This window comes from Hypanus sabinus, unplaced genomic scaffold (genome assembly GCF_030144855.1).
Source record: "Hypanus sabinus isolate sHypSab1 unplaced genomic scaffold, sHypSab1.hap1 scaffold_983, whole genome shotgun sequence".
In the NCBI taxonomy this organism is placed as follows: Eukaryota; Metazoa; Chordata; class Chondrichthyes; order Myliobatiformes; family Dasyatidae; genus Hypanus; species Hypanus sabinus.
The window spans coordinates 149,568-161,429 of record NW_026781839.1 but is presented as its reverse complement, the minus strand read 5'-3'; the positions used below and the strand labels follow the sequence as shown (position 1 = coordinate 161,429).

Here is an 11,862-nt window from a genome sequence, read left to right as displayed (position 1 = left end):
TCAGTTGAGTGGGGGTGTGGGGGTGAAGGAGTCAGTTGAGTGGGGGTGGAATCGGTTGAGTGGGGGTGTGGGAGTGAAGGATTGGGTTGAATGGGTGTGAAGGAGTCAGTTGAGTGGGGGTGTGGGTGTGAAGGAGTCGGTTGAGTGGGGGTGAAGGATTGGCTTGAGTGGGGGTGTGGGGGTGAAGGAGTTGGTTGAATGTAAGGAATCGGTTGAATGGGGGTGTGGGAGTGAAGGAGTTGGTGAGTGGGAGTGTGGGGGTGAAGGAGTCGGGTGAGTGGGACTGAAGGAGTCAGTTGAGTGGGGGTGTGGGGGTGAAGGAGTCGGTTGAGTGGGGGTGTGGGGTGGAGGAATCGGTTGAGTGGGGGTGTGGGGGTGAAGGAGTCGGTTGAGTGGGGGTGTGGGTGTGAAGGAGTTGGTTGAGTGGGGGAGTGGGTGTGAAGGAGTCGGTTGAGTGGGGGTGTGGGGGTGAAGGAGTCGGTTGAGTGGGGGTGTGGGGGTGAAGGAATCGGTTGAGTGGGAATGAAGGAGTCAGTTGAGTGGGGGTGTGGGTGTGAAGGAGTCAGTTGAGTGGGGGTGTGGGGTGGAGGAATCGGTTGAGTGGGGGTGTGGGGGTGAAGGAGTCGGTTGAGTGGGGGTGTGGGTGTGAAGGAGTTGGTTGAGTGGGGGAGTGGGTGTGAAGGAGTCGGTTGAGTGGGGGTGTGGGGGTGAAGGAGTCGGTTGAGTGGGGGTGTGGGGGTGAAGGAATCGGTTGAGTGGGAATGAAGGAGTCAGTTGAGTGGGGGTGTGGGTGTGAAGGAGTCAGTTGAGTGGGGGTGTGGGGGTGAAGGAATCGGTTGAGTGGGGGTGCGGGGGTGAAAGATTGGGTTGAGAGGGTGTGTTTTGGTGAAGGAGTCAGTTAAATGGGGGTGAGGGGGTAAAGGAGCGGCTTGACGTAGCGTGGTGGGTGATGTATGTGTGATGTAGCCTGAATGTAGTTTAGTGATGTGTGTGTTAGCTGGGATGTGGTGGCGTTGGGACCATCGATGTACAAGTGTGGATGTAGCCCGGGTGATGTGGTTCAGTGGAGTGTCATGGTGTGGGTGGGTCGGCCTCGGGCGGAGGGTGGTAGGCGGTCACTCCACCCTCCGAGCCTCCCGAGGCTGAGCCCCGCCCAGCAGCGAGGCGGGCGCTGGGACCCGGCGCGGAACGTAAGCAGGACGCGGGGCTGCGGGCGTGAGGCGGCCGCTCGCCGTGATGTCGCCCCGGACCTTGGCCGTGGTCGTTCTGTCCGTCGCGCTCGGGCTGTTCTTTGTCTTCATGGGGACTGTCAAACTGACGCCGCGCCTCAGCAGGGATGCATTCAGTGAGATGGTAAGCGGGAGGGGGTGCGCCGGCATCATCGAGCTCCGAGATTGGGGCCGCGGGCATCGGCCTCTAGATTTGGGGCCGCGGGACCCAGTGATTGGGGCTGCTGACACTGGGCTCGGGTATCGAGACCGTCACCGGGCCGCGGGCTCAGGGCGATCTGCTGGTCTCCGGCCTGCGAGTTGATTATGTGGGAGCCGGGGTTAGAGAACGCATCAGAAAGCCTCACACGCTCATTACTGCGGCTTCGGAGAAGTGCACACTCGGATACCGCCGTGCAAACGTGCAGTTTGTACCCCAGCACATCGCACACACTCATACAGGAGCACAGCTCGCTCAGTTTCAGCACCGCAGTCGGTGGACAGTGCACTCGGCAGCCTGGAGGCGGCTCCTGACATCCGGCTCACTCTCAAACACACCTGAACCCCGGGGAACTGTGTGAGATACTCAAGAAAAGGCAATCACAAATGCTCTGGGGTTTTGGTAAGAGTCACAGGGTTTAGGAAATCTGCTAGTTTGACACCACCTAAGTCAATACTGAGAATTATTGAAGTTCTGTATTCTTTCCTGTTTTTCTTTTGAAGGGGTCTGGGGGTAAGTTTTTTTTTCCACACAGATTAATTGATATTTGGAACGCTGCCAGAGGAGGTAGCGGAATCAAATTATTTATTATGTATGAGGCATTTACTGGCTCAACAGAGATGAGAAGGGATATCTTTCGCCATGGGTAGTGAATGTGTGGAAGTCATTGCCACAGACAGCTGTGCAGGCTGATAGGCTCTTGATTAGTAAGGGCATCAAAGATTACAGGGAGAAGGCAGGAGAATGGGTTTGACAGGAATAACAAATCAGCCATGATCGAACGGCAGAGCAGACTTGTTGGGCCAAATGGCCTAATTCTACCCTATGTCTTATTGTCTTTATTCAAGCACGTGCATTACACAAAAGGGAAGGCAGAGAAGGAAACTGCCTGATGCAGACAAATAGGATTAGCATAGGTGGGCAAAACAGTCAGCTGGGCTCAGAGGCCAGTTTCTTTGCTCAACTCCATGCCACCAAATGACTTGAGCGTTGCCACATTCATCCAAGCAACAGAGATGACTCTGTCATGTTTCTAACTTGTACCTTGATGGATAGACCATGGGAATGAGTCACCAGGAGAGTTTGGGAAGGTCCCCAGTCTCCCCTGATCTGATAGCCACAGAAATTAAGTTTATAAATCTGAGGATGGGGATGTAGGATCAAGGAGATGTGGATATCAGTATCGGTTTGGTCTTGGTTTGTCATTTTGCTCACATGTGAGGTACAGTGAAAAGCCTGTATCTTATACTATTCACACAGATCATTGTGATGGAACAAGTAAAACAATAAAATCGCAGAATAAAGTCTCACAGCTACAGGAAAGAGCAGTGTGGTACACAATAAGGTTCGAGGTTGCAACCAGGTAGATTATGAGGTTAAGAATCCATCTTATTGTACGGAGGAACCATTCAATCATCTTACTGCAGTGGGGTAGAAGCTGTCCTTGATCCTGGTGGTTTATGCTTTCAGGCATCTTCTACATTCTGGGAGAGAGGGGTGAAGAAAGAATGTCTTGGAGATGGTTGTTGCCTCTATTTCACTGGGCGCATGTCAGTTCCTGTGTCAATATTGCACAGGTCTTAGGAACACCACTTTGTCTGAGAGTGACGAGTCATGGAATTGCCAGCACACCTCCCACCTGATGATGAAGGTTGAGTCGAAGCAGCAATCCGAGGAAGGCAGTTTTGCAGTTTTGTCCTGACACTGAGATTTCCCCTCAGAAACCAGTCTTTTTCCTTTGGTGTTTGCAGATCTCAGTTTCACCCGAGGCAGCCTGGGGTCAGGGCTCCAACTGGCTGTACTCCCACCACCCTCTGCTGTGCCAGGGACTGACAGCAAACAATGCCTTGCCATCTTGTTGCCTGCCAGGGACCGCGTGCAACCCCCACCCTCCGGGTCAGTGGCCGAGGGAGAAGCTGTAATGAGGGCTGGTGCTGGGCCGGTTCAGAAGGCATCAATCACCCCTCCCCCCAAGCTGATATGTGGAGCTTTTGACCACACTCTGGTACAGCGAGTAAGAACTTTGCTGGAGAGTGGCACCACCTTTCTCTGTGTTGACAGACTGCATGGCTCTGTAGAGTGTGACTTAAACTGCTGTCTCCACCTTTCTTTGAACAACTCTCCTCAATCCAGAGAGTAATAAATTCAAAGCTGGTCGCTATAAATATAATACTAACTTGGCCCCTTTAGCACTATCATTCCTTTTCTTTTATCGATTTATCTAATCTACCTATTGAGATGCAGCGCAGAATACGCTCTTCCGATCCGCTATCATGACGTTCCATTCTCCCGCAACGCCACAGTCAGCACGGAATCAGCCTGTCCACAGGGCTTCACCCCAAAAGTAACCATCTTCCAGGCTGCACCCTTGGGATATCAAAAAATGGCCGGTTAGTGAGCTGCAGGAGTGGGGACCATCACCATAAAGAACCACAGTTTGAGAGCAGCTGTAAATCATGGACTCCAACAGAGCCCCATCAGAGAAGAAATTAAAGCTGTTTGGTAGATTAGCTCGAAGAGGCCACCCTCTGACGACGCCTTAGCTCCGCATCCTACCGTGGCCAATCACTTTGCTACTCCAGTCTATCATTTGATTCTGATGGGATGTGAAATGAATAGAATTGGCTAGCAACCTACTTCTTTGTTGGTGGGATCTCGGGCAGAAGGTCACTTGACACTTCTGGCTGAAGATGGGGATTATTCTCAAGCTTTGGGACTAACACAGCTTCAAGGTGAAGTGAAAAAAAGGAGATATCTAAAGGAGAGGTGCTAACCACAGAACATTACAGCACAGAAACAGGCCTTTTGGCTCTTCTTGGCTGTGCTGAACCATTTTTCTGCCTAGTCCCACCAACCTGCACCAGGGCCATATTCCTCCATACATCTCTCATCCATGTACCTGTCCAAGTTTTTCTTAAATGTTAAAAGTGAGCCCACACTTACCACTTCATCTGGCAACTCATTCCACACTCCCACCACTCTCTGTGAAGAAGCCCCCCCCCAATGTTCCCTTTAAACTTTTCCCCCTTCACCATTAACCCATGTCCTCTGGTTTTTTTCTCCCCTAGCCTCAGTGAAAAAAGCCTGCTTGCATTCACGCTATCTATACCCATCATAATTTTATATACCTCTATCAAATCTCCCCTCATTCTTCTATACTCCTAGGAATAAAGTCCTAACCTATTCAACCTTTCTCTGTAACTCAGTTTCTCAAATCCCGGCAACATCCTTGTAAACTTTCTCTGTACTCTTTCAACCTTATTAATATCCTTCCTGTAATTTGGTGACCAAAACTGCACACAATACTCCAAATTTGGCCTCACCAATGCCTTATACAACCTCACCATAACATTCCAACTCTTATACTCAATACTTTGATTTATAAAGGCCAATGTACCAAAAGCTCTCTTTACTACCCTATCTACCTGTGACACCACTTTTAAGGAATTTTGTATCTGTATTCCCAGATCCCTCTGTTCTACTGCACTCCTCAGTGCCCTACCATTTACCTTGTATGTTCTACCTTGGTTTGTCCTTCCAAAGTGCAATACTTCACACTTGTCTGTATTAAACTCCATCTGCCACTTTTCCAGCTGGTCCAGATCCCTCTGCAAGCTTTGAAAACCTTCCTCACTGTCCACTACACCTCCAATCTTTGTATCATCATCAAATTTGCTGATCCAATTTACCACATTATCATCCAGATCATTGATATAGATGACAAATAGAGGACCCAGCACCAATCCCTGTGGCACACCACTAGCCACAGGCTTCCACTCAGAGAAGCAATCCTCCACTACCACTCTCTGACTTCTCCCATTGAGCCAATGTCTAATCCAATTTACTACCTCACCATGTATACCTAGCGACTGAATCTTCCTAACTAACCTCCCATGCGGGACCTTGTCAAAGGCCTTACTGAAGTCCATGTAGACAACATCCACTGCCTTCCCTTCATCCACTTTCCTGGTAACTTCCTCAAAAAACTCTAATAGATTAGTTAAACATGACTTACCATGCACAAAGCCATACTGACTTTTTCTAATAAGTCCCTGTCTATCCAAATACTTGTAGATCCTATCTCTTAGTACTCCTTCCAATAATTTACCTACTACCAACGTCAAACTTACCAGCCTATAATTTCCATGATTATAGTTATCAAAGCTCATTCCAAAGTATTGAGTATAAATCAAAGTATTGAGTTAGAACTTAATTCTAACATGTCAAAGCTGTAGAAGTAGTTGCAAGCTGAACAGCAGAAGCAGCATGTCTAGGAAATCCCACAACTCCAGGATCAGACCAGAATTCTGTAGTCTTGCTGCTTCTGGTTGTGAATGATGACTGACCATGAACAGGTAAAGGAGATGCTAAGGACAGGCCCAGTGTGTGAGGGAGAACGAGCTGATCCTGGTTGAAATCAAATGAAGTCCACCTGTTTCTTTATTTGCAGGCATCCGGTTGAAGTGAGAAGTGGAAAAGAATGAGAACAGAAAGGGTGAGGGGCTCAGGAGAGAGGGAGGGAGGAAGAGAGAATAAGTGTAGAAGAGTGGTAAAATAAGAAGGAAGATGCTGTGCAGTCTGCATACAGTCAAAGTGCAGAGCTGGGGTCTCCATTGAGATCGTGGCTCAGACAGTTGTTTTTTAATCAAAGAACAGCCAGAGTCTAGGCCTCTGCTCCACACTGGAAAGGCCAGTGATGTGGATGGATGACAAAAAATACCCCAGGTCATCTGGACCCAGGTTGGATGTCCATGTGAACAGGAAGCACGAGGGCCAGTGAGTCGGTGAGCCTGGAGTTTGGGGTTGTGTCATTGACCAGTCTGTGGGTTGATACCATAGATCAATGCCTGGAGGCTGAAGCCCCAGAGGCCAGTCCTGGGACTGTCCATGTATGTGGGAGGTGTGAAGGGGGAAAGGGGCTTTTTTTGGCTGTTACTTCTTTGCTTATTATGTTCTGCTTTGTTGTGTTGGTGTTGATCTGCCAAGCATCGTCTGCAAGCTATATTGGCACCGAAGGTTTGCTAGGGCTGCATGGAGAGGTTTAACCTAGATTTGCAAGGGGATGGGAACCAGTGTGATAGAACAGATAGAGGAAAGGTTGTGGAAACAGATGTTTAGACCTCAGACAAAGTCAGGAATCAAAAGGTTGAGTATGGTGTGACTAGTGTCCTGAACTATATCTATTTCAATGCAAAAAATAATGTAGGAAAGGCAGATAAGCTCAAGACATGGATTAACACATGAAATTATGATATTGTAGCTATTAGTGATACTTAGTTACGGGAGGGACAGAACTGGAAACTCAATCTTGTTTTAGATGCAACAGAGCGGAAGGGATTAAAAGTGAAGGGTTACTAACCAGGGAAAACGTCATGGCAGTTTTCAGTCAGGACAGACTGGAGAACTTGTCTAGTGAGGGCTTATGGACGTAATTGAAGAATAAGAAAGGTATGACCACATTCATGGGCCATATTATAGTCCACCCAACAGTCGGCACGATTTAAAGGACAAATTTGTAAGAGAGATTGCAGACTGTTGCAAGAAACATGAGGTTATTATAGATGATTTTAACTTTCTACATCTCGATTGGAACTCCCATACTATAAAAGGGCAGGATGGGGTAGAGTTTGTCAAATGTGTACAGGAAAGTTTCCTTAATCAGTTCTAAGTCCCATCAAGAGAGTGTGCAATACTTGATCTACTATTCTGTAGTGTATCTAAAAAAAAATAAATTAAATATGGAAAAAAAATATGTTTGATCACAGGTTGAGATTCTAAATTGGAGAAAGGCCAATTTTGATGGTGTCAGAAAGGATCTGGCAGGTGTGGCTGTTTTCTGGCAAATGTCTACTTGGTGTACAAGGTGTTCACTCGAAGGGCCGAATGGTCTACTTCTGCACCTATTGTCTTTGGAAGGCAAATGTAGAAACAGCCAGGGCCCTCGCAGAGACATTCATATCATCCTTAGTGACAGGTGAGGTACTAGAGGATTGGTGGATAACCAGTATTGCTCTGCTGTTTAAAAAAAGCCCTAAAAATAAACCAGGATAAACTATAGGCCAGTGAGCCTGACATCAATAGTGGGAAAGTCATTGGAAGTTATTCTAAGGGACCAGATATATGGATATTTGGATAGATTTGGACCTATTAGGGATAGCCAATCCTATAGGATTTTTCAAGGAAGTTACCAGGAAGATTGATGAAGGCAAGGCAGTGGATGTTGTCCACATGGACAAGGTCCCACATGGGAGGTTGGTCAAGGTAAGTTCAGTCGATTGGCATTCAAGATGAGGAGGTAAATTGAATTTGATATTGGCATTCTGTGGGAGAAGCCAGAGAGCAGTAGTAGATGGTTACCTCTCTGGCTGGAAGCCTGTGACTAGTGGAATGCAGCAGGGACTGGTGCTGGGACATTGTTGTTTGTCATCTGTATCAATAATCTGAATGATAATGTGGTTAAGCGGATCGGTAAATTTGTGAATGATACCAAGATTGGGGGTGTAGTGGACAGTGAGGAAGATTGTCAAAACTTACAGCGGGATCAAAGCTTACACATTGAATGGTAGACATCTGAAAAGACAAGTCATCAAAGTTTTAAAGTTAAATACTGCAAACAGAGAATAGGTAAATGGAATCCTTGTCTTTGAATCTAGAGAACAAAAGGGTTAAACTTACATAGAAAGCTCAGTCCTGTGAATGGTCTGCAGAAGGGTGCACAGTGTAGATTTACTAGAATGATGCCTGGACTCTGGGTTAAATTACAAGATGAGATCACACTAAGTAAGGCTTTGTTTCCTGGAATTTAGAAGAATAATTTGAGACATGTTTCATGATGCTAAGGGAAAGCAAATCAATTGAAACCAAACTGCTTCTTCTCCCTAGAGAATTTAGGTGGGGTGGGGTGGGTGGGTTGTTACATTAATAGCCAGAGCCAGGCTGCATATGGAAGTGGGGTTTTGGGCACATTTCTATACGCAGAACTTGGTGTTAATTGTGAAGTGTGTAAGAATCGGAATTAATGCCTGTAGTTAAAATTTTAAATGTGTGATTGATTAACTCCGGATAGTCCGGGGTAATAAGGATTCTAATGAAATAATGGGTTTCCGTGCTCCTGTTGCAGAGTTAGGATTCAAGAAATTCTGAAGCTGGAGTCGCATACAGGCCAGGTTGAATAAGGATAGCTAATTAAAGATACTAACTTTTAATTCCAGGTTATATGTATTAATTCCTCAGCTGCTGAGATAGGATTTGAATAATCCCTAGATTATTAGTCCAGGTCTCTGTGGACCACAGAACCATAAGACATAGGATCAGAATGAGGCCATTTGGCCCATTGAGTGCTCAATCATGGCAGGTCCTTGTTTCCCTCCTCAGCTCCACTCCCTGGCCTTCTTCCCGTGACTTTTGATGCCATGTCCAATCAAGAACCTACATCCATTGATCTGGCTTCCACAGCTTCCTGTGGTAACAAATTTCACAAATTCACCACCCTCTGGCTAAAGAAATTTCTCCACATCTCTGTTTTAAATGGACACCCCTCTATCCTGATGCTGTGCCCTCTTGTCCTGGACTCCCCACCATGGGAAACAACCTTTCCACTTCTACTCTGCCTAGGCCTTTCAACATTTGAAAGGTTTCAATGAGATCCCTCCTTATCCTTCTAAATTCCAGACCCAGAGATATCAAGCTTTCCTCATATGATAACCCTTTCATTCCTGGAATCACCTCTGAACCCTCTCCAATGCCAGCACATCTGTTCTTAGATGAGAAGCCCAAAACTGTTCACAATACTCAAGGTTAGGTCTCACCAGTGCCTTATAAAGCCTCAGCATCGATCCTTGAAATGAATGCTAACATGGCATTTGCCTTTTTCACCAGCTGCGAGTTAACCTTTAGGGTGTTCAGCACAAGGACTCCCAAGTCCCTCCGCATCTCAGATTTTTGTATTTTCTCCCCATTTAGAAAATAATCTGCACATGTACTTCTACTACCAAAGTGCATGACCATGCATTTTCCAACATGGTATTTCTTTTGCCACTTTCTTGCCCATTCTCCTAATCTGTCTAAGTCCTTCTGCATTCCTCAACACTACCTGCCCCTCCACCAATCTTCATATCATCTGCCAACTTGGAACAAAGACATCTATTCGATCATCTAAATCATTGATATACAGCATAAAAAGAAGCTGTCCCAACACTGACCCCTGCGGAATACCACTAGTCACTGGCAGCCAACCAGATTCTTAAAAGATCCTTTTATTTCCACTTGCTGCCTCCTACCAATCAGCCAATACTTGAACTGTGTCAGTAACTTTCCTGTAATGCCATGGCCTATGTGTGGCACCTTGTCAAAGGCCTCCTGGAAGTCCAAATATACAACATCCACTGCATCCCCTTTATCTATCCTACTTGTAATCTCCTCAAAGAATTCCAACAGGTTCGTCAGGCAAGATCTTCCTTTAAGGAACCCATGCTAACTTTGTACTATCTTGTCCTGTGTCACCAAGTACTCCATAACCTCCAATTGACTCCAACATCTTCCCAACCACTGAGGTAAGGCTAGCTGGTCTATAATTTCCTTTCAGCGGCCGTCCTTCTTTCTTAAAGAGTGGAGTAACATTTGCAAATTTTCAGTCCTCTGGCACCAGGCCAGAATCCAATAATTTTTTGGAATATCATTACTAATGCCTCCACAATCTCTACCGTTACCTCTTTCAGAACCCTATGGTGCAGTTCATCTGGTCACTTTGGCCAGCTCCTCCCTCACACCACTGTAATTTCCCTCACTCCACTGAAATACAGCTATGTCAGACTTAACTCTCTCCCTATCAAATTTCAAGTTGAACCTAATCATATTGTGATCACTACCTCCTAAGGGATCTTTTACCCTATGCTCCCTAATCACTTTCATTACACAACACCCAATCCAGTATAGCTGATCCCCTAGTAGGCTCAACAACAAGCTGTTCTAAAAAGCTATCCCTTAGATATTCCACAAATTCTCTCTCTTGAGATCCATTACAAACCTGATTTTCCAACTGACCTGCATGTTAAAATCTCCCAGAACTATCATAACATTGCCCTTTTGACACACCTTTTCTATTTCTTGTTGTAATCTGTGGTCCACATCCCAGCCACTGTTGGGAGGCCTGTCTATAACTGCCACCAGAGTCCTTTTACCCTTGCAGTTTCTTAACTCAGCCCACAAGGATTCAACATCTTCTGATCCTATGTCACATCTTTCTACTGATTTGATGCCATTCTTTACCAGTAGAGCCACACCACCCCCTCTGCCTACCTTCCTCTCCCTCTGATATAATGTGTAACTTTGGACATTCAGTTCCCAACTACAACCATCCTTCAGCCACAATTCAGTGATGGCCACAAGGTCATACCTGACAATCTATAATAGTGCAACAACATCATCCACCTTATTTCTTATACTCCATGCATTGAGATATAACACTTTGAGTGCTGTATTTGCTATCCTTTTTGATTCTGTATCCCTGATGCACTAATATTCAACCTGCTGGCTGCAATTTTGTCCCAACATCTGCCTGTCCTTCCTGACAGTCTAACTGCAAGCTATCTTTGTTTTTTTAACCTTCTGTCCTATTCTGAGTCCCCTCACTCCAGTTCCCATCCCCCTGCCAAATTTGTTTAAACCTTCCCCAACAGCTCTATCAAACCTGCCCGCGAGAATATTGGACCCCTTGGGTAACGTAGTCACTGTATTTCCATTTCCTTTTTGGCCATAGTATCACCTTTCCTAAATAAGGAAACTCAAATGCAAAATTAAGTTTTTTAGAATGACAGGGTGAAATTAAAATGGGGGAGAAAAGGGTGTCTGTGGTAGATGAGGGAGAACAGCTTCAGTCCCAGAGTACTGAATTCTAAACTTTAACTATAGTCTAATGGAAATGTTTGCTGAGATGTGGGTAAATGCAAACAACGGGACTAAGTGTTAAACAACTCTGGATGCATCTTTGAATAACTAATGGCTTCAATTTTAAATCATTTTGATTGCAGAAAAGAGCATACAAGGAATATGCCAAGGCCCTTCCTGTGTTAAAGAAGATGGGTATCTCCTCGATCCTGCTGCGGAAACTCATCGGGACACTGGAGGTGACGTGTGGCATTGTCATGACCCTGGTCCCTGGGAGACCCAAGGACGTGGCCAACTTCATCCTGCTGCTGGTTGTTCTAGCTGTGCTCTTCTTCCACCAGCTGGTGGGTGACCCACTCAGACGTTATGCCCATGCCCTTGTCTTTGGGATCCTGCTCACCTGCCGGCTGCTGGTCATCAGACAAGCCGATGACAGAGACAAGGAGGTGGTAGTGGGAGCGGTGGTGAAAGAAGCTGACGGGAAGGGCGACCCTAAGCAAGAGAAAGAGAAGCTGAAAACCACCTAAAGCAGCTTTCGGAGGATTGGGA

The 11,862-nt window shown here is 46.3% G+C and overlaps 1 protein-coding gene across 1 annotated transcript; it reads left to right on the top strand.

Moving 5' to 3' along the window:
- Positions 1-1,236: 1,236 nt before the first annotated feature.
- On the top strand, positions 1,237-11,840 carry tmem35 (transmembrane protein 35). Its single transcript, XM_059963206.1, has 2 exons — positions 1,237-1,353; positions 11,457-11,840. The coding sequence occupies exons 1-2, from the start codon at positions 1,237-1,239 to the stop codon at positions 11,838-11,840; spliced, it is 501 nt and encodes a 166-aa protein (XP_059819189.1).
- The last annotated feature ends 22 nt before the right edge of the window (positions 11,841-11,862 follow it).

Excerpts from the sequence above, each read along its gene's own strand:
- tmem35 (XM_059963206.1), top strand. The coding sequence starts at position 1,237 with ATGTCGCCCCGGACCTTGGCCGTGGTCGTTCTGTCCGTCGCGCTCGGG. Across the intron at positions 1,354-11,456 it reads GGGATGCATTCAGTGAGATG|AAAAGAGCATACAAGGAATA; the intron begins GTAAGCGGGAGG and ends TTTTGATTGCAG.